At 51.0% G+C, this 21,024-nt stretch overlaps 2 protein-coding genes across 13 annotated transcripts; one reads left to right on the forward strand and one right to left on the reverse strand.

Annotated features, from left to right (window-relative positions):
* The first annotated feature begins 16 nt into the window (after window positions 1-16).
* On the forward strand, window positions 17-20,479 carry ATXN1L (ataxin 1 like). Of its 6 annotated transcripts, none has more exons than XR_005626252.1 (4): window positions 89-151; window positions 290-1,878; window positions 10,763-10,863; window positions 19,820-20,479. XR_005626252.1 is itself a non-coding variant. In XM_039696483.1 (3 exons), exons 2-3 carry the CDS (start codon window positions 400-402, stop codon window positions 10,772-10,774), a joined length of 1,491 nt encoding a protein of 496 aa, XP_039552417.1. In that variant the 5' UTR covers window positions 89-151; window positions 290-399; the 3' UTR covers window positions 10,775-11,351. The 6 variants fall into 6 exon arrangements, 4 of the variants coding, with proteins under 4 accessions (XP_039552414.1, XP_039552417.1, XP_039552415.1 ...); XR_005626251.1 differs by lacking the exon at window positions 19,820-20,479 and adding an exon at window positions 14,209-14,339; XM_039696483.1 differs by lacking the exon at window positions 19,820-20,479 and having other exon boundaries at window positions 10,763-11,351.
* ZNF821 (zinc finger protein 821) lies at window positions 8,710-20,978 on the reverse strand. 7 transcript variants are annotated; one of them, XM_039696484.1, is made up of 9 exons: window positions 20,815-20,978; window positions 20,493-20,641; window positions 19,393-19,484; window positions 12,783-12,893; window positions 12,561-12,686; window positions 11,976-12,118; window positions 11,358-11,462; window positions 10,327-10,493; window positions 8,710-9,632 (listed from the first exon to the last, which is right to left on the reverse strand). In XM_039696484.1, exons 3-9 carry the CDS (start codon window positions 19,430-19,432, stop codon window positions 8,978-8,980), a joined length of 1,347 nt encoding a protein of 448 aa, XP_039552418.1. In that variant the 5' UTR covers window positions 19,433-19,484; window positions 20,493-20,641; window positions 20,815-20,978; the 3' UTR covers window positions 8,710-8,977. The 7 variants fall into 7 exon arrangements, 2 of the variants coding, with proteins under 2 accessions (XP_039552418.1, XP_039552419.1); XM_039696485.1 differs by lacking the exon at window positions 12,783-12,893 and having other exon boundaries at window positions 20,815-20,975; XR_005626256.1 differs by lacking the exons at window positions 8,710-9,632; window positions 10,327-10,493; window positions 11,358-11,462; ... (1 more) ...; window positions 12,561-12,686; window positions 12,783-12,893 and adding exons at window positions 15,362-15,951; window positions 17,193-17,680.
* Window positions 20,979-21,024: the final 46 nt, after the last annotated feature.

Consider the following 21,024-nt stretch of genomic DNA (forward strand, 5'->3'; position numbering starts at 1 on the left):
TCCGGGTGCGGCGGAGTCACGACCGCGGAGCAGTTCCGGCGGTCGGTGTGCGCGTCATTGACGTGCGACGCGTCATCGCCGTGCGCCGCGGGTGGGGAGGAGCCGGTGCGGGCGCCGGGCGGGCCCGCGGGGCCGGTCCGGGCCATGGCGGGTGAGCCGCGGGCACCGCGCGTCCCCGCGTCCCGACCCCGGGCCAGGGGCCGTCGCCGTGCCCGCTGCCGGAGCCGGGGGTCGGGCCGGCCGCCGCTCCCGAGGCTCGGACTCACGGCTCCCTCTGTTCCTGGCGCAGGTGAGGCGGCGGCCGGCGGCGCGGATGCAGCAGCCCGCGCGTGGCAGCCCCAGTGGGTGCCCCCATGAGCGAGCGTCGCGGCCGGGGCTGCCGGGACACCGCGCGGCGCCATGAGAGCGGGCCACGAGCGCAGCCAGGAGTGTCTCCCGCCCAAGAAGCGGGAACTTGCCGCCGCCAACACTGGCACCGAGGCGGGACGGGCGGGGGGAGCCCAGGGCTCGGGCGAGGGCCCCGAGTGGGCCCGCACGGCTCGGCCGGCTCCCTCCACGCCGCGCTACGGTCCTGGCGAGACCCCCGAGGCGGCGGCGGGGCTGACGGTGGACCAGTACGGGATGCTCTACAAAGTGCAAGCACCGCCCGCCACCTTCTCCCCCACGGGCCTGCACCCCGTGGTGAACGTGAGCCCCCTGCCCCCCGCCTTCAACGTGACCTCGCCCATCCTCCAGCACCCGGCAGTGCCCTTCCCCTCCATCCACTATGCACAGATCCCGTCGGCCTCCCTGCAGCTCATCGGTTCCCACTACACAGTGCCCTATGCCGTCCCTCCTGCCTTCATGCCTAGTCCTCTCCTGTCTCCTTCCACCAACCTCGCTGCCCCCCACGTCCCCCACTTCGTGCCATACGCCTCCCTCTTCACGGAAGAAGCTGCTCCTTCCCCCCAGACTACCTCTCCCACCCACAGCTTCAACAAATCCACCTCTGCAGCCTCTCCTGGGCAGATGCAGCACCACACTGCGCCCCAGCCAGTGGACATGGCACCGGGGAGAATTCCTGTTTATTATCAGATGTCCCGCTTCCCACCAGGCTACTCAGCCTATGAGGCACCTGCAGCAGGTGGGAGCCCAGAGTCTCCTCAGCAAGACAGCCAGCTGAGCTCAGAGGTGGCTGCGGCCAATGGTGGGCAGAGGCCCCTGGAGCAGAGTGTGGCCAGGAGGCCCAGCGAGGCTGTGGACTCTGCCAGCAGTGCAGCTGAGGACTGTCTGCCCCCAGGGGCTGCAGCAGGATGTGTGGCTGATGGACAGTTCCTTCCAGGTTACCAGATGCTGGGAAGAGAGATCTCTGTGCCTACTCACAGGAGCACCCCAGATGCTGATCTGGAGGTTCAGAGGGTGGTGGGGATGTTGGCATCTCAGGATTATCATGTTCTGGCTGCCCAGAGGAAAGATGACCCAAGCCCTTTGAACCTTTGCCATAATACCCCTGATGGGCAGGGAGATGTGCTGAGGAACACCACAGACGGGGCTGCAGCTGGGAACAGCCAGTCCCGGAGCCCATGCGGAATGTCCCCCCAAGAGACTGTTAGGCAGAGGCAGTTAGCCAAAGGAATGGTGATAGCCAATGGCAAGCCAGTACTTGTTCCCGTGGGATCTGAGCCTGTCAGGTCTTCCACTTCAGAAGCCCTGCTGAGGGAGAGCCCAGATGCCCAGGCTCAAGGAAATGTGCATGAAAAGGAGCTGGCCCAGTTGCAGCCACCCAGCTCCTCACAGCTGCCCTCTCACTTCATGAAAGGAGCCATCATCCAGCTGGCGACGGGAGAGCTGAAGCGGGTGGAGGACCTGCAGACCCAAGACTTTGTTCGCAGTGCAGAGGTGAGTGGAGGCCTGAAGATCGACTCCAGCACTGTGGTGGATATTCAGGAAAGCCAGTGGCCTGGGCTTGTCACACTGCATTTTGTGGTTGGGGAGCAACAAAGTAAAGTGAGCATTGATGTGCCCCCGGAGCATCCCTTCTTTGTGTATGGCCAGGGCTGGTCCTCCTGTAGCCCTGGGAGGACTGCTCAGCTCTTTGCTTTGCCCTGTCACAGGCTGCAGGTGGGGGATGTCTGCATATCGATCAGTTTACAGAGCATGAATGGCAACTCTGCTTCTCAGGCCAACTCCCCTCTCACGGATCAGCTGGTATCTGCTAGGGAGAGCTTGGAACGAACAGCTCAGGGGCCCAGAGAGCCATCTGACAGAGCTGCTGAAAGGAAGAGCCACACAGATAGAAGCAGCACGGTCCAGAGCTCCCGTGCAGAATCTTCTCAGCCTGAGGCTGGCAGTCTGTACAGTTTGGCCCCAGGCTTCCAAAGATACAGCATGCAGGCAGAGGAGCCTCGGCCCTCTCTGCTCCGTCCCTCTTTCATTCCCCAGGAGGTCAAGCTGTCTATTGAAGGGCGTTCGAATGCAGGGAAATGATCCCTTAGAGGTGTGAGCTAGGGCAGTCACAGCAGGTGAGCCTCACCATCAGGTGGAGGAATTGCACAGACTCTGTCATAGGCTCACCAACAAAGGCTGCTCTCTGCCTTGCAGGAATGGCTCCGTTCCAGTTCCACGGCTGACCAGTTCCTCTTGGGGAGTCAGGAGGCCTCCAGTGCCTCAGGGAGTAGCAACAGGCTAGCTGGGGTGGGGAGCAGGGATGTGGTCATGAGTGTGTGATGAGAGCATTCCCGAGGCTGCTGGAGGCTGGGGCTTTCTCCCACCTCCTGGGATAACTGACTCCCTGCGGGGCAGGGGCTGAGCATTCGGGGCAGGTGGGGAGATGAGGAGGGCAGACTTGGCTTAAGGTAGCAGATAAAATTGCTGAAGATTTTATTTCTCCTTTCTCATGATGGGGAGAGATGGGTCCCCACTGGAGTTTAGGGGCTCTGCTCCCAGTATCCCCTTTCTTCACACATGCACTTTAAAAGGACCATTCACCGGTGGAGCTCTCAAGGGCAGGATGGAGGTGCTTCTCTGGTGGTTCTGATTAATGTCTCTTCCACTGAATCCAACTGCTCTTTCTTCTTGCAAAGAATGTACAGATTTGAACGAATCACAGAAATTCAAGAGGAAGGACCAAAAGGATGGGCTTGGGTGCAGGTGAATAGGGAACTTGAGCACTTGAGATGGGACACAAGTTGGGATGGGAGACGTTGTTTCCTGCTATAAAGTCTACTTAGTTGTTTTGCCACCAAATCAAACCTTTCTTCCCATGTTAGTAACTTTCAAAAAAAAACAACAAAAAAAACCCAAAAAACCAAAACCCTCCTGGGCTTATAGCTTTTGCAGAGGCTTAACCTAGGGATGAATGGAGTTGGATTTTTTTGTTTGGTTGAATTTTGGTTTTGGATATTTTATTGGTTTGGTATTTTTTTAAATCTGGAGCAAAATACATTCAGCGTTCTCTAGGGAAGGGTGAAAACATTCTTCTTCTGTGAGAAGACCAATGCTATTTTGTATTAAGTAAAAAAAATGTTCCAGATGGCTAGTTCTTCCCTGAAGGCAGTTTTCCTGAATAAGCTCTAGACAAGAGACAAGTGTTTGTGCACGTGCCGGCAAGGTACAAAGTTTGTGCTAAGTACAATTCTATTATTAATGTACGGACTCTAAAAATATCCCAGTGTCACAGGGCATTTTGGAGTAATTTTGTGTTAGTTTTTCTGATGCTTCGATTCAGAGTTCCTCTGTAGAAAAACATGGTCAAATCAAGAGTAGTCTTTTTCATGGTGAGATTTAATACAATTGTGTATGAACAGCTGATTGTGGTGGTAACACTATTGAGTGAAGTCTCCTGTAGTTACACTAATCTACCCTCTCTGATGGTGTGTTATGACACCATTGCTCAGCTAGGATAAAGAATAGTCACTGTTCTGGTGAAAAAACAGTTTTCACTGACTTAACCTAGATAGGGTATTCCTTGTGTTCAGGTGCCCATCTCTGTGCTAGGACCAGGCTCTGGAGGGGGCCTTTCTTAGTGTGCAGAGTCCTGATGTTCAGCATGCTGTTTCTGTCTCCCTGCTCTCATCTGCCTGAAGTTTGTCAAGTGTGCCTGACTCTTGGGGTGCCACTCCTCTCTGTGACAGAACGGTGTGTGTCAGCACCTCTCCTTGCAGTGGTGCTGTCTCAGGGCTGTTCTGCACTCCCCAGGAGTATGTCCTGTAACTGGTTGGCTTCTGCTGACTGTGAAATGGATGCATGCTCTGCCTGTGTATTAGGCAAGTTAGTCTCCAGAATGTCCCTTCCATCCCAGCCTCAGTCCTGTTTTCCTAGCACATTGCTAGCCATTTCTGTTGCCTTTAAAATGCTTGCACCAGGACAGGGCTTAGGTGAGATGTGTGCTAAACGTGCCCTCAGTGTTTGTGCCTCACAGGGTTCTCCAGAATGAGGATGCTGCCTGTATCACATGTAGCTGCTCCCACATGACACACTACTTCTGGTTTCATCAGCTGCATTTGGGATGTGTGAAGTCACAGTGACACTGTTGTGTGAAGATTCTGCCTCCTCAGGTGCATCAGCTGTGGGAACAGATGCTGTTTTCACAACCCCATTTGTCAGTGAAGTGTCCACCTGGGCCCCTTTGTCACCTGGGCGTGTCACAGCTCCTGCTGACTCGACTCTCCTACATAAAACTCTCTGTTAATGTTGGTAATTAGTACTTAATGCTCAGGATATCTGAGGTGTCTGCCACCAAAGGCAGGAGGCAGAGGAGCCGGGGTTCTCATGCCTGTTCTGTGCAGGGTGCACGCAGAGGGATTCAGGGCTGCGACAGGCACTTGAGAAAGGGATCTCGCAACAGACGGCATGTGAATGTAGAAGGGCTGGTTACACACAGAGGCAGTGTCTGAGCAACTGATGGTGCAGAGCCCCTGGAGTGTCTCTGAACCCCGAAGTCTGTCTTAGAGTGAGGGTTTGGAGGGCTTGCCTTAACACCACGTGTGTAACTGTAACTCCTCGATCTCAGTCACACTGTGGTGTGAATGAGCAGTACTGACAAATGAGGCAAGATGCTGTGTGATTTAAATAGCTTTGTACTGTAGGCAGGTGAAGGGCTGTGAAGGTGCTTGCCCTGTTGTTTACCTGGCTGCTGACCTGGACTTTGGCTTGCTGCACCTCTGTTGGGTGCAGTCCTGAGCTCTGTGGAACAGGCCATGCTGAACTGGACCTTGGTGCTTTTATCCAGACTCCTGTCAGTCCTGCTGTTGTGTGTGTTTCAGCTGCCAGCTTTTCCCTGGAAGCAGTGGTTTGAAGCACAGCTCATGATGGGGGACTGAGATGAAGAATCTGTGTCTGGCTGTTTGCCTCAAAGGGTGAGCAGGAGAGGATCACTGGCAACTCTCCAGCTCAGCTCAGCAGTACTGGTATCACAGGAACCTGTCCTTACTGCACAGGGCTGTATGGCTTAACACCATAGTGGTGGCTGTGCTGAGCACTGAGGCTCTCCTGGGACAGGGAGTGTGAGGCAGGCTCTGCTGCAGTGAGAAAGGCTGTGAATGAGCCTGTGGAGGAGGCTTTTATTTCTCGGGTTTACAGGGAAAGGAGGAGATAAAGCCAGGAAGACATTGCAGAGTGGGATGGTTACCTGGGCTTTTCTGCTGGCAGAGATGTGACAGACTTCTCAGAGAAATATACCATGTTCCTGCTGCAGTTGTCTAGGGTAGGAGAGCTGTGGTCTGTCCTGCCTGGAGGAGGCCCTGATCTTATCCAGCTCACACTCTGTAGCAGGAGTCCGTGGGATGCAATAATGGGTGTCTGTAGCCATCTGTCCCATCCCATGGAACATGCCTTGGGTTAGCTGCACAGCAGAGCCAAGCCTGTCTCTGGGCTGTGCATTCACAGCAATGAGCGCTCATCACTACCAGACTATGCAGAGGAAGCTCTGTCTGGAAGGGAAGGAAGCTGCAGAGGCCCCTCTGCCTTCCCCTTCCAGCTGCTGAGCAGCTTTTTATATTGCACTTTTCACATTGTGTCCCTGTCCCCACCCCACATTTCAAGTCACTTTGTCCCATAGAGAACTAACAATCCTTGTTACTCAGAAAACATTGTAAAAGAAACTACAGCAGCTGGAGTATCCCAAATGCTAGTTCCTGCCCGCAGCAGCACACGTGCCTTCCCCAGCGTCACTCACAACTGCTCCCCGTCTTTTCAAGCTGTGCTAGAGCCTGACACTTGTCAGAAGCTACTAAGACAGCTACAAATACACATCCTGTACAGTTTGGCCCAGGGTGTTCCATATAGTTGAAAATGGTGATGGTCCAGGCCCTTCCACAGCCTTCTCACTGTCTGTCAAGGACAGAATTGCCCCACGGGTCCTGGGCTGCTGCCGCCCACCCTGCCAACATGCCCCTGGCACACTCGAGTTGTTTTGGGCTTTCATGGCACCTTAGCGCCAGGGAGGGTGTGCTCAGAGAGAGAGAGACATGGGGGAGCTGGCTGGGCTGCCCTGAGGCAGAGAGATGTTTGTAGATAAGTGCTGACCCCTCACTATAACCCCCAGTATATGGCTGTATTAACATGTAACCGATGCAGTGTATCTAAAGCCTTAGAACTAGTCAGGTGCTCCCCTCCAACTTTGTCCCTGCCCCTTTCCTCCTACCTGATCTTTAACAAAGCATTAATAATTCTAAGGATAATCTCTATTTTGTTGTGCTTTTTTTGTAACTGTTTTAAATAAATCAATTTGTACTGTATATTTGTACTTTGGTGAGATCCTTTTTCCTGTTTTACCATTTTAAGTCTGTACTTGCCTACAAACAGATTGTATTTTTATTGTTAATGCTTTTATGAATATTGCATTTAACTTGTTGACTCTGTAAACAGTATATATCTATATACATATATCTATATCTATATATAAACCAATAGCTTTTCCTTTGGTGTTTGAGACTTTTTGCTTGTCTACAGTATCAGTGGTTATTAGCATGTGGCTTCTCTGGATTTACAGTGATCTGGAGACTCATGTCAAGGGCAAGATAAAGGGTGACAGATGGATTATAAGTCATAATTCTGTGTTTTCAGATCTTTTGTGTTATGTGGTCTCTCCTGAACCCCTTGGAATAAAGATAAGGTGTCAGTGACATACAGGGAAAGTTCCAGCAGCAGGTTGCAGAGTAAAGGTACATCTCTGCTGGGCAAGCAAAACATGAGGCAGAGCAAAAGCAGATACTGCCAGGAGCAAACTGGGGGTTTGAGTATGAAAACGAACACAAGTAAGGATAAAAGTGAGAGATCAGAGAACAAAGGAGGATATGAACAAAGGAACATGGAACTGAACAGCTCCTTTACAGTGCCTTTTCCCAAAGAGAGAGAAGCAGGGATGGCTCCTGGGTGTCAGTTCTACATGACAAATGAACATCATGTTAAAACAGCTTACAGGGAGGAAACTAGATGTTGCAGTGGCAGGAGGAGAAAACTTGCACTGAAGAGGTTCAATGCTGTTTCCTAGCAGCATCCCCAGGGCTGACTGTGAGAGTGGTTCATTATTGCCAGTAAAATGCAACATTATGCATTTTGAAGGTAACTGTTTTAACTAGGGCTTTAAGGGGCTGCAATCAAATGTTTTTCAAACTGAAAAATGAGGAGGAAATGAGGGTTTTAAGAAGTCTGATCAAAAGGTTTTGCTTCTTGTTTTAACTTTACTCTTCTGATCTCGAGTAGCAGTCATGTGGTCACCATTTCTGACTTAAAGAGAAACAGCCATCAGAGAGAAGACAGTACTTCCCAAGGTGTTTGATCCACTGTATGACTCTAGACCTCAACTGGAAATGCTATGAGGGCAGTAGGGGTTTTCAAGCTGCAAAACACTGAAGTGTGGCACACTGGCTTTTGGTGGGCTGATGTCTCAAAACCACGGAGCTAACACCATGCATTTTCAGGTGCTCATTCTTAAAGAAGCCAAAAACGGAGAGTGTACCACTTCTTTGCTCTGCCATGAATCCTTCTGTGCCACTGCTTTGCCTTTTGCAGTTTAAAGATGCCTAGATACCATTTCCATAGTTGCATAGTTTTAATAGTGATTTCTATTAGAACAGGAACCTTTTCCTGGAGGCACAGGCTACGATGACATTTTGCCTCCAGTACGTCTCTGTTGCTCTTGCACTGGGGACTCCAGCACTGGCCACAGGTCTCCAGATGTGGCCTCACCAGTGCTGAATAAAGGGAAAAGCAAACCCATAAAGTCCTAGAAACGGACCTACTCTATTATTTACCATTCAATCAACTCTTTCACTTGCAAACCTGAAATGCTGTTTAAGTGAAAATAACTTGTGAGTAAAGCAGCAAACTTGTTTGCTATTTGTTCACCTTGGCCAGCATTTCTTTCACTGTTTTTATGGGGTATCTTAAAACATGGCCTCAGGTTCCTTAGTTTTTCCATGGATGCCATTGCAACTAAATATGTAATGACAATGTTTAAAAAAAGGAGTGTGCACAGGCATTTCCAGATGGACATCCTCCCTTGTTTCCTTTTTACGGGCAGAAACTGCAAAGGATTTACTCCTGGAGGACTTTGTGGACTGTCTTCAGCTCTGTAATTCATGCTGCAGTAAACAAGATCCCTTTTTATTGAGGTGGATTTCACCTACAGCAGAACTGCAGTAGCCTAGACCCATTTATAGGGCAAGGGCCCAAAACCAGGACAAAGCACAAAAGGTAAAGAAGGGGACTAATACATGTGAACATTAATTAATGTTAATTAATACATTAATTTATTTTCATTCTGTCACAGGCTGTGACTTGGCCCCCAGAGCAGACTGTATCCTCAGAATCTGCTCCCACCAGAGCTGCTTTGGCAGGCATCTCTCAGCTCAGTTCTCCTCTTGGGTTCAGAGGAAAACCAGAACCACCTGTCAGGGAGGGTCAAGCAGGGACCTGCAGCAGCCTCCTGAGTGCCAAAGCCTGCTAGTGCACATGTGGCAGGTGCAGCAAAGGCAGCACAGTTCTTGGCTGTGGTTCAGTGCAACGCACTGTTGCTCTGCTCCTCAAAGGTCATTTTGCCCAGCAGCTGGCTCTCCAGCTCCACATTGCTCACTGGCAGCTGAAAGAAGTTCATCTCAGCTGCCAAAGCAGCCATGGCAGAGGGGTCCTGGCCGAACTGTGCCCGGAGCATCATATCCATTTTCTCCAGGCGCCGCTTGAGCCTCTTGGCTTCCCGCTCGCGGATGAGCCGGGCTTGTCGCTTCTCGGGGGTCTCGTTGGCGCGTTTCAGGCGCATGGCTTCCCGGTCCCTCTGCAGCCGCCGTGCCCGCTGCTCATCTGTCTCCTGCATGCGCTGCAGCCGCTTGGCCTCCCGATCCCGCATGCGCCTCACTTCGCGCTCCTCAGGTGTCTCATTGTCCCGCCGGCTCTTCTTGGCTGTGCGCTCCCGCTCCAGGCGCTGCAGCCGCACTTCCAGGGGCTCGTTCTGGCGCCGCAGGGCCCACTTGCGCATGCCAGGGGTCTGTGCCTCAAGCAGCTTGCGGTACGCAGCGCAGTTGTTGCACACCAGGAGGATGCCCGCAGGATACACAGGGGTGCAGAAGGCAACATCCTTACCCTCAGCGCTGGAGGGGCCCTGGCTCTGTGGTGCCGGCAGCCGATCCGCACTGAGCACCTCTGGCAGCTTCTCACTGCAAAGCAGGAGGAACAGTCAGAGGCTTGGTGCTGTAGGCAGAGTCCCCATGGGTTGCCATGAACAATGCTCCCACTACAGCCCATGGCAGAGCCCTCTGCTAAATCATTTGCCCACAGATACGTCTGAGTATCTAAAATAAAGCACACTCCTATCCACAGCAATGAAGTGGATTAGCCCAGAGCAGTATCTGGGTTGGAAGAGTGCAAGAGTGGGAATAAACCAGCAAGCTGCTCCTCCCCATCATCTCTGAATTTCTCTTTTTAGCCCCATTCCACTGGTCAGTGGATAATCTCCCACCAGGCAGGACACAAAGAAAGAACATTTTGGTCTCTGCCTGTAGTCCTGCTCTGGACATGATGAACGCATCTGGATAGTGCAGCCTTACTCCAATGGATTGCTGGACAAGGGAAGGGGTGGATTGTTCTCCAGTGACTGGAGCCCACAGCGCTTTCTCTAGCTCTGCACAGCACTAAGAAAGAACCTTTTACCAGCCCAGCCTGCAGACATCTAGGCAGGGGATGCAGAGCTGCATGCAGGAAGGGATCAAGAGAATCTCACTCACTGGGGTGTTTAGCACTGTCCTACAGGCCTCAGTGGGTCCAGAGCCACAACTTCTGAGTAATTCAAGGCAACCCACCTAATCTTTAATGTGCTGCCCTAGCCCACTCATTGGCCAGGGTGACCCTGACCTGTTGAAGGTGGCGTGGCTGGTGAAGCGTGCTCCACAAACTGCACAGTTGGACAGCTGGTCCTCTGAGTGGATCAGGAGATGTCTCCCAAGGGATCCAGGGGAGCTGAGGGCTCTGCCACACACAGGACACAGGTAGCTCTTGGCACTCACCACCGCTCCAGTGTGCTGCAAAACAACCACTCAGGTGGTAGTTACATATTGCCCAGCTCCCTGCCCAGTCCAAGGCATGCTCAAACCACTCTGTTCAGCCTCTTGGAATGGGAACCCTTTATCACTAAACCTCTGTCTGCCAGCTTTTAGACCAAGCTCAAGACAAGTAATTCATTGTGTCACAGGTAAAACAAGGAGAAGGCGCCTTTATAGCTCAACTCCAGTGCAGGAGAAAAAGTTAAGGCCAAAACACTTGGACTGTAAGACCCAACCCTTGTTTTCAGGAACGCATTTGAGGAATTGCTGGTGCAGGACAAAGCATGACTCAATTAAAGCAAGGCTGGATGCTGATAAAGAAGCACTTACATGGAGACAACTGGTACAGGTAAGTTCTGTTTCATTCCTTCTGCTACAGACTTTGATGTGTTATGAAGAAAGCACTGACAACAAAACCTAAGATTTCACCACAGATTTCTTGCAAAACTGGGACAATTTTGAGGAAGAACAGCTATTCTCATGGATAATTACATGAACTGTAATGAAGTATAACATAAATGAGGAAGGTTTCTTATCTCACTGAATGATATAAAAATTGCTTCCATGTTTAGTTTGAAGGAACTACCTGGTTTTAGCCTGAAATACTTGCAGAAACTGCCTTGGCATAGAGTTATGTTTTCCAGATCTGTAGACCAGGGCCTTGCTAATTCTTTCCCCCAGACACCCTCTGGACACGGTTTACAGCTGTAAACTTCAGTCACATCCTAGCTAGAACTCAGTTCTGGGGTTGCAAAGACCAGAACAAAGTTACCCTGTGCTTTGAGTTGTTTCTGGATTTGAGGCTTCAGGCCAGAGCCACTGCACAGCTGGAACTATCCCTACCTGGTAGACATGTGCGATGAGTTGATCTCTGCTTCCACACTCGAGCTGGCAGAGGGGGCATTGTGACAGTCCCAGTATGGGCTCAGTGTTCACACTCTCAGGCACCTAGGGGCAGGAACAGCCACTCCGTGTAAGGCACACAGACCCCCCCCCAGCACACTGACCTTCCTTGGCTCCTCCCAGTCCTGCCAGGGCTGGTTTGGGTACATGATATTTGAAAGAAACCTTCATGTAGCCTCTGAGCAAAACCCCTGCATCTCACAGAGAGGGGGCAGAAGCCTCACAGCCTCACTTGCACCCAAGTTCTTGCCAGCACAGTGACTCTAGAAGGCAGGGCCTTTTCTGTGGCAAGGGGAAGCCAATCGGAGATTGCACCAGAACCAAGGGAAGGGGATGCACTCTGCAAGCATCTTGGCCAGTTTGTGCCTGCTATCTCCTGCTCCAGGCAGCCAAAAAGCTCTTCATACCCTTTCTCTCCTGCCAGGAGACATTGTTTGGAGGAGGTGGGAGGGAGAGAAAGATAAAGAAACATGATGGGGAGAGAAAGTGTTTAGACAGTTCCCAGTACCCTTTCTCTCCCTGGAGCCTATGGTGAGTGCAGAACCAGTACACACTTGCCTCATTTTCTCTTATCAATGGGGTTCCAGCCACAGGACGTTCTGTGTTTTCTAATTCTTTCTTCACTTTCACCACTGAGCCATCTTCCTCAGATGTATGGGAAGAAACTTCATCCTGAGTGGTTTCCTCATCATCGCTGCCACCTGAAATGTGCAGAACAGTTTTACCAAGTGTCAGGACACTGACGGCACTCATAGGCCCTAACTGTCCTGAGCAGCATTACAAGGGGCCTCTGCCCACCCTCTCCAACTAGGGGCTCCATCTAAACTCAGTATAGGGCACTTGAGTCCCTGGGGCATGGCCTCTTACACTGCCTTGCTCTTCAGCCCAATCTTCAGCCAGAGCTGCTGCGGTTCCCACCCTGCTCTGGTGAAATGGCACTGGGTCCCATGGCATTGTCCAGTCTGTGCTGTGCTGCTCTGGTCCTTAGGACAAAGTCCTGCACTGCAGCAACGGGCTAACCCGGAGGAGGAGCTGGGTAAGACGGTCCTCAGAGGACTCACACACACTGTGCAGCCTCAGCCTCACCCCTTTCCAGTCTCCCCAGTCTACTACCTTGGTGTTACTGGAAGGGGCAGAACTCACTGCTGCTGGAGTCAGGGTCTTGCAGCGGACGAATTGTTGGCCTTTGGTCCCCAAGAGGTCCAGGAAAGTTATTTTTCATCATGGCTTGGCGGGCTTGCTCCTCCAGCCCTGCAAAGACTTGCTCCCCTAGCAGCCACAAAGACAAAGAGTCAGACTGGTGCTGTTCCACTGCTTCCCACCACCAAGGCTTGCCAAAAATACAACAGGTGTGGGGCTGCTCACCTGCACTGTGCAGAACCTCTGGAGTCACCTCTTGGAAAGCACTTAGTTCACTTCTCTGCTTGCCTACCCTGCCACACCAGCCTCTGGCACCTGCTGATGTGAGTCCAGTGCCTGGATGTAGAAGAGTCTCACTAGTGGCAATGTGCAGCACTGGGCTGCCCCTGCATACTGTATATGCCACTCCAGCCACAAAATACCTGTGACCCCATATATCTGCCATAAATAGCCAGGTGGCTCTTGCTGCTGCCAAGCTATCCACTAATATCCTACAGCACAGCTCAGGGTGGGGGGAAGCCCCTGGGGACTGTGACAGTATCCCAGATCAGGGATAGTACTGTATAGCTCTTCTAAATTATTAACTCTTATTCCTGGCTATAGCAGGCATTTTGCACAAAAATAGCACCTCCCTAAGTGCCCAGTACCTCACCTGCCCTCCACAGTGATATGAAAATTAGGAGTTGTCCTTGGCATGCTCTGTCACTTTCTTCTGTCCCAGGAGGGATGAAGACAAGCTGCCTTTACAGAAGGTGTCTATGCATGGAGCTGGTGTTCTCCTGTGTATATGATGAGTAGAAAACTACCCTGCCTGGCCCAGGAATGGCTCTTGCTAAAATAAATCTCATTGGCACTTCATATGCTCAAAACAGAAACCTAAGGGAATGACCCCAGAGAGCTGAGATGCATGCTTAGGACAAACCTATTTGTTTAGTTGAACACAGTGATCACTAGTACCTCAGCTCAATAGGACATGGTAAACACCTTGAAAGAAAGTATTTATTTGTGCTCTGAATGAAAACTTTTAACAGCAAACCCTGCTCAAAGAAGTTTTGGTTCCAGAGAATAACAATAAAAGGCAACCATTAATTTTCATATTAAAGCAAACAAATTACATTGTTCCATGTGTAGTCATGATTTACCTTTTCCAGTGGATGAGCTGGGAGGCTTGGGAAAGGAGCTGAAGTTCCCAGCAGGCTGGATTTTGAGTTGATTTATCAACTGATTTGTAAGTGCTCAAGAACCATTCAAAGCACAAATGTGAAAATGTCAAGGAAAACGCAGTGCATTTTTCACATAAAATCAAAACATAGCTTTCAAAAGACCAAGTTACCTTTTAGTACAGGGCCACAGCTGGCACCAGTATAACCAGGAAACTGAACTCCTGAGAGAAAGCACCAGTCCTGTTACAAGGACAGGTACATTCCCACGTGCTGAACTGTTCCAACAAGTGCTGCTCCATGTTCCCACTCACACTGCCTTCCTTGGAGCTCACCTTGCAATTTTGGCAGGGCTTTAAAAAACTGTGATTTATGGAAGATTTCAAAGACCTTCAGAAGTTTCACTGAGACTGTGGGAGAAGAGTTTTAGTTCCCAATGTCCCCATGTAGGTTTCCGAAAGCATTTGAAGGCTTTTATCATTCTCTTTCAGAAATGTGAGAAAGAGTGCTGTAGAGAAGATTTCAGAGCACAATCCATGTGCCTCAGGAGAAGTGCTGAGGAGCACCAAATCTACCTGTCATTGAAAGCAGCAGGGACCATCATGACTGCTGTGACACCCTTTCAGAAGCCATTCCAGCAATGAATGATTTTCATGACTTGGAGTGCTGTTTTTGTATCGGGACCACAGCCTCTCACTGGTGGGACTGAGATACAGACTGTACAAGCAGCAGACACCACAGAATTCCAGTGCTTCTCCAAGAAGCAGAAACCCACAAACCACCAGGATAAAAGTCCATAGATCAAAAAGGCATTGCAAGAGAAAGAGAAAGCATAGTGAAATGAGGAAATCTGCAGAACACAGGACAGATGTAAAACTATGATGGGAGATGTGCTGCTACCTTTGACAGAGTTCCAAAACAGAATTCCCAAATGCCTGAGGCTGCTCATTTGTTTGCTTTCCCCTATTCCCTTTCAGACAGATGACACTCCCACTGAGCAGCAGCCTGGAGTCCAAAGGCAGGGCAGGTTCCTGCTCAGCTATGCAAACCATGCAGGATTTAAGAGCTGGGATCTTTATCTGAGGTGACAGAAGGAACTCCTCACATAAGGAACACTGTCATCAGTCACAGTAACTGAGCAATTGTGTGTGCCTCCAGCCTCTGTGCAATACCTCCAGAACCCAGTGAGCATTGACTCAGCACAGTGCAGAGAACAACCCGCTTACAGCCAGCAATGCAAGCTGTTAACCAAACCCGTGCTGTTAGCAGGCCATGTCCTGTGCATCCTCCCCAGCCTCTATCTAAAAACATCATGGGACTGGGAAAGGCAAACATGGAAAAATACTGTCTTCCGCTACAAAATTTTTTATGTATTATAGTAAGAGTGTACAAAAGAACTTAGGAAAGAATGTCCTGTTCATCTACTGACAGACTAAGTCCTCCTTTGGTGAAGCTTTACAGCTTTAATGTTGGATAGGTCCAGGGTTATACTTTTGATGTTTCTGCACACACATGCTCATAAACAGACACACCCCCACCTCCACCCCACTTTGGGTACGCTTCCATTCACTTGGAAGAGGAGTTGGACAGGCAACAGCTTTAGGATCACTGCCGTAAGTAAAGGATGTTATGCTCAACAGTGAATTCACAGACTCTTCTCCAGAAGTTTCTTTATTAAATACAAACAGGGCTGCAGGCTGACCACAACACCAAAACAAGTCACTGTAGTTGTTTACAAACAGCTAGAGATGTAAGACAAGAGAGATGACATAAATGCCTCTGCTTTGTATTCCATTCTCCTCTCCATACTGCTGCGTATGAGAGGGATGCCAAATCAGCAGTGGAGATAGGGGACAGCCCTGTGGTACTGTGTAAGGTGGGCAGGCATGACTGCTAGGGTATCAGCCCTGAGCCCTTCCCTTCTTGAACTGTATGAATGCAGGATAACTCTCAGGTGTTCTGGAAAATAAACACAGAAACAAATAACTCCCACCCCAAAATCCACAAAACGAAATCCAAAGGGACTACATCATTCTCCTGCCTTCCTTCCTAAACAGAACGGTCTCTCAGAGATGAGTCAGTTTATTCCCTCCTTGTACATAAATTAAGAGTCCCTGTTCATGTAGGTCTTCTCTGTGTTCCTGGACCTGAAATTTGCAAGTCTTTCCACCACTGTGGATCTATTCCACCTGCCCCATGGCTATTCTGGGTTGTCCACACTGCTGTAGTGGTTACTGAAATGAAAAACAACACAATTGAAACAGTTAACAATGGCAGTCCACGGAGCCCTTCAGAACCAAGGGATTTGATGCAAGGAACATTTCGGCTCGGTTGTGAATGCTGGGTGCTATTTCTTGCAAGATACTTTCCCTTCAAAATGGGACTATTATAGACAGGAAAATCCAAGGAACACCAAAGAGCACAGAACATGTGTGTGTTAGAGAGAGAGAGGGAAAGAAATAGAGGATTAATGGGATATTGGAGCCACGATAAATAGAGCTCGGAAGCAGGAATTAATCTGACTAACAAAAGCTCTTATCCAGAGTTCTAAAATAAGCATCAGCTGCAAAGGACACAAGCAATAGAAAGCAAAGCAGCTTGTGGACAGCAGGGAGAGAGAAGTGCATGCTAATACCTGCAACAAATTTTGGCAAGCACAAAGGCAGCAAGTGGTCCATGACTGGTGGGGTGACAGTGCAGTAACAGGTGAATGCAAGAACAGATTAATTGCATTGAGTTTTTATACTTTTATACTGCATACTCTGGGAGAAAATAAAGACCAAATTGATTCAATTAAGGTATCTCCCCACAAACAATTTAACTGAATTTTATTTTTCAACAAGCATATTCCACTATTACTGCTCTGTTTGTTAGCACTTTGTCAGGTATGTTTTTCATGCACCACATGTCAAAATAAAATTACATTCTTAAGAGCCATTTATGTGCTGCAGGGGGAATGACTACAATTAAAATTGTGGGACTGGCCATCATGCACAGGAAGACTTTTGTGATAAATTTCACCACAATTTTTATCATTGCTTCAGTATTATTTTGAATTTCCTTACATATCAACTTCTATTTAAAACTGTTTTGATTTGTAACCACACAATCTCCTAGCTGGGTTGCTCTGCTTGCCAAGCAAAGGGATTCTGTCCTAAGTGAGGACAGAAAACCATGTTGTTGTGAGAGCAAGGTGAAATGAGGGCCATGCCAAGCCTGGAAAGTAATCCTGGAAAGAGGAGACACCAAGCAAGCCAAGGAGAGGAAATCGGCAGCTGTCACTCGCCCTACTGAGTCCAAGAAGGAAGAGAAGATGGAGTGGCCATGCAAGGAAGAAGTAGGCACCATCCTCCCATCAATTTGTCCAGTCATATATGCACAGTCGTATTTATGCAAATCCAAAAGGCAGTCCCCCAGCCCCGTAGCCTGCCAAATCAGACCCCAGCTGCAGGCAACTGCGTAAAAAGCTGCATACCTGCTGTCCCTTTCATTCCTCTCCTCCCAACCACTGCAGTCCCTGTGAAGAAGTCCCAGTAACGTGTCTGCTATGTCTCAGCCTGACTCCTCATTCTGCTGGCTCACCCCGTTCTTGGAGCCGGTGTTTTCTCCGATTATCCTCGTCAGGGCACTGCACGGCATTTCTGGGCCCTCCAGACACACAGCAGGCTAGGTAGACAGAGAAGTCCCAACGATTTCGTGGTGTTCATCATAAGACAGACAAGATTTTCCATCCCAAGGTGAAGACATCACCATTGACAAGTTTCTGGTATCTCTCGGTCCCCTTATTTTCTTGTGGTCCTACTTGCTGCTCTTGATGGCTCCTGCTGAATTGTTGCTCTGTAGCAACGTACTGCATGTAAAGGAGATGAACAGGTCCCAGAACTCCACTCCGTGGCATCCCTGATGCTATAACCTCCTGCCCCCGGTAGCATGTTTGTCAGACAGCTTCCTCCAAAACCAGGACTGGAGATACCATCATTTGTATTGCAGATAAAAAAATAATGTTCACTGTGAAAACAGTGCACCACCGAATTTTGTGATATGTAGAGTTTTGTATATGAAAGTACAAGCTTCCGAAGAACACAGCCCTTATGCAGTGAAGTGCAGAGAAGTACCCAGCTAAACACGATGGAAACTCTATCTGCACCATTAGAACTGCTGTAGTGCTTGCCTTCCATACTCAAGAGATCCCGACTCCGGCCCAGGGAAGACAGCTTAAGTGCATACATGACATAAACTGAGCTCAATAACAGCAGTAATACCTGGGCACTCTAAGAAGCAGAAGTGTGTGGACACAAGGCATGTTACTGGCATCACAGGACAAAACACTGGACATATCAAATTTCTCTAACAACAACTCCAAAGTCATTAATGTACTATCAGACGAATTACACCTACACTCTGCCCACAGTGGAACCCAGCAACCAGAAGCAGGAATCGGAGAGCACAAGGCAATGCAGGTGCCACAAGCCACACTCCTTGGGAACCTCGCTCTGGCCAACAAGGACAGCTCAGTTGGCTCAGCCAAGCTGCCCAGCCAGTGGGGCTGCGAGTCCCAGACAGAGACAGCTCTTCCCAGCGCACTCACCGAGTGTGCAAGGTGTCAGCTCCAGCCCAGTGTTTCCCCTTGCACAGAGAGCAGCATGCACAGATGCCTGTTGCACACCTGTGCACAGAGGCAGCACACATACACACAGACATGCAAGCCAGCAGCACCAGCAATGAGGCAGTGTTAGGGCTGCAGCACTCAGCTCTGTCTTGCACTCCTGACAGCTACTGCAGCCAAAAAAATACAGGGCCCTCTTAGCAGCCTTGCTCTCATAGAGCTACAGAAATGGAAACTTGTTTTCCTAATTCCAGCCCAAATTCCAAGCATGTTTCCAGCCACAAACCTAAGTATGAACAAGGGCATAATTTCAGGCCCCTCAAATTCCCTCTGCTGCCAAACAAAAGCTATACATGTGCGGTTTCCCCCTCTGCAGCCAAACCTCCATCTCTGTCTCCCAGCTCCACTGGTGCCTGGCTGTAGCCTGCCCACAAGAAGTGCTGATGCACAGCATCTTCAGCCCTTTCACTATCAAACAAATGCGAAGGCCTTGGCAATGATGGAGAAACACAGATCCATCTTACCACCTCAGCTCGAGAATTATCTGTCAGACAGCAGTTATTTGTCCTGTCAATTACTTGGCCACCACCCATTCCTTGACAGGAAAGAGCAAATGGCTTTATTTCATCATCTGGTAGAAACTGAGGTACAGTGAGCTTAAGTAACATGCCCAAGGCCAGTCAGCTGAGTCTGTGGTAGGAGGAAGATCAAAACCCAGGACTTGCTTGGGCCAGAGCCCCAAGCCATATTTTATAGTGTTCTGACTTGTACTTTTGACAGTGTGAATGCAAAACCCAGCTACAGGCCCTGCATATACACACCTGTGTTCACAGCATTACCTGTTTGTTCAAGCCTATCCCTGTCCTGCTATGCCAGGACACAGCCAGCTTCCCTGATGCACAGAGCTCAATTTCTCTTCTTTTACACACTAAGACAAAAGATGAGTAACCACTCTTCCCCACAAGCCGTCCCATCCCTTCCCATCACTCCCATCATTCCACTCCTCCCACCTCTCTCCACAACCCAGCCAGAGCAAGGGTCCCACAATGCTGCATAACCTCATACTCACAGTGAACTTTGTTAGGAGTGGTCTGTTTCCGACGGGACATGTTTCCCTGACCTGGGAGCACAGAGTGTTCCTCCCCTCTGCAGAGGGCTCATCTGAGAAGAGAAGAGTCTGTCACACACTTCACTGAAACCCTCCAAGTCCCTGGCCAAGTTCTGCTGGCTGTCCCAGGGTCATCCCCCACCCTTCTGCCTATGGGGCTCATTCTGCAATCACCACAGCCAGATTCCAGGCCAGCATCCGACACAATCCACAAAGATGTCGCAAAGCATTGTGCATAGGCAGTCCTACCCAGTTCTCAGGTCAAGATCTTGACCCCCTCAAAAAATGAGTGTCCTCTTCAAAAATTACTGCAACCTCAGTCCAAACACCCTTTTCTCTGCTGCCTATTCCTGCAAACTAATAATCATCCTTGTTGTTGAACCGACAGACGAAGGTGGCATTTCCAACAGTCCTCTCAGAGAGACAGACAAAAGGAGGAGCTGAACCCATTTCCCACAAGACACATGGACATAGAGATCCTGTCAGCCTCCTTAGAGGGACAAACACACGGATTTCATCAGCTTCTCGCTGACAGAGAGACATGCACATCCCATCAGCTTTCTCAGACAGACGGACAAAAGGATCCTGTCAGCTTCGCACTGCCAGACAGACACAGGGATCCCATCAGCCTTCTCAGACAGATGCACACGAAGATCTCGGCAACCTCCCCAGACAGCGGTATCCAGCCGGCAGTCCCAGCACACAGGAGACGGCAGGAAGGGCCTGGCCCGCAAGCGCCCGGACACACAGACAAAGGGATGCGGCTCCTCTGGCACCAGGACGGACGCGGGGACGCTGCCCAGGCCCCGACGGGCAGCCCTGCAGGCAGGCAGGCCAGCTCTGGCAGCGGAGGCCGCGCCGCGGGGCCCGTGCCTCCCCTCGCGGGCGGCACGGCCAGCCCGGCCCGGCTGCCCCGGCCGCAGACAGACAAAGGGCAGCGGACAGACGGACGGGCAAGATGGCGGAGGGCAGCGCCGGGCTGCGCGGCGCGGGGCAGGCACCGGGGGCACGGCCCGTCCGCAGCCTCAGCTGCCGCCTTCTCGTTACCTGAGGCGCCTCACCTGTGTGCCATGGATCCAGCCCAGCGCCTGACTCCCGGCCGCCCGACGGAGCTCATCCGCGCCTGCGGCGGGGCTCGCTTGCCCCGGCCGCCCCCGCCGGCAGCCCACCGGGCTCTCGTGCCACCCCGGTCACCAGAGGCTCGCGCAGCCTGCAAGGCCAAAATGCACGGGTGGGTGTTAACTCCGAGGCACCGCGCGCGGTATGAGCTCGCGCACCTGCTGAGGAGAACCGCCCCGCCCTGGGGGCTCGGGGCCGCCTCCCCTCGCGGGCCACCGCGCGGGATCAGCGGGCCCGCTCGGAACGCGCTCTAGGCCCGCTTACCCGGCGGCTGCGGCACCGGGCCCAGGCCCTTGCTGGACTTCGGTGCGACTCTCCTTCGCGGTGGCGCCAGCGCCGTGCGGCCCTCAGAGAGCCGAGGACCCCGCGGCCGGGGCACAGCGCCCGGCGGAACGCCGCGTTGCCGGAACCGCCGCGCCGGGGGCGGGCACCGGCGGGCGCCTATCAGGCGTGGTACCAGCTGGCCGCGCGCTG

The sequence above is a fragment of the Passer montanus genome, unplaced genomic scaffold (genome assembly GCF_014805655.1).
Source record: "Passer montanus isolate IOZ18808 unplaced genomic scaffold, ASM1480565v1 scaffold98, whole genome shotgun sequence".
NCBI lineage: Eukaryota > Metazoa > Chordata > Aves > Passeriformes > Passeridae > Passer > Passer montanus.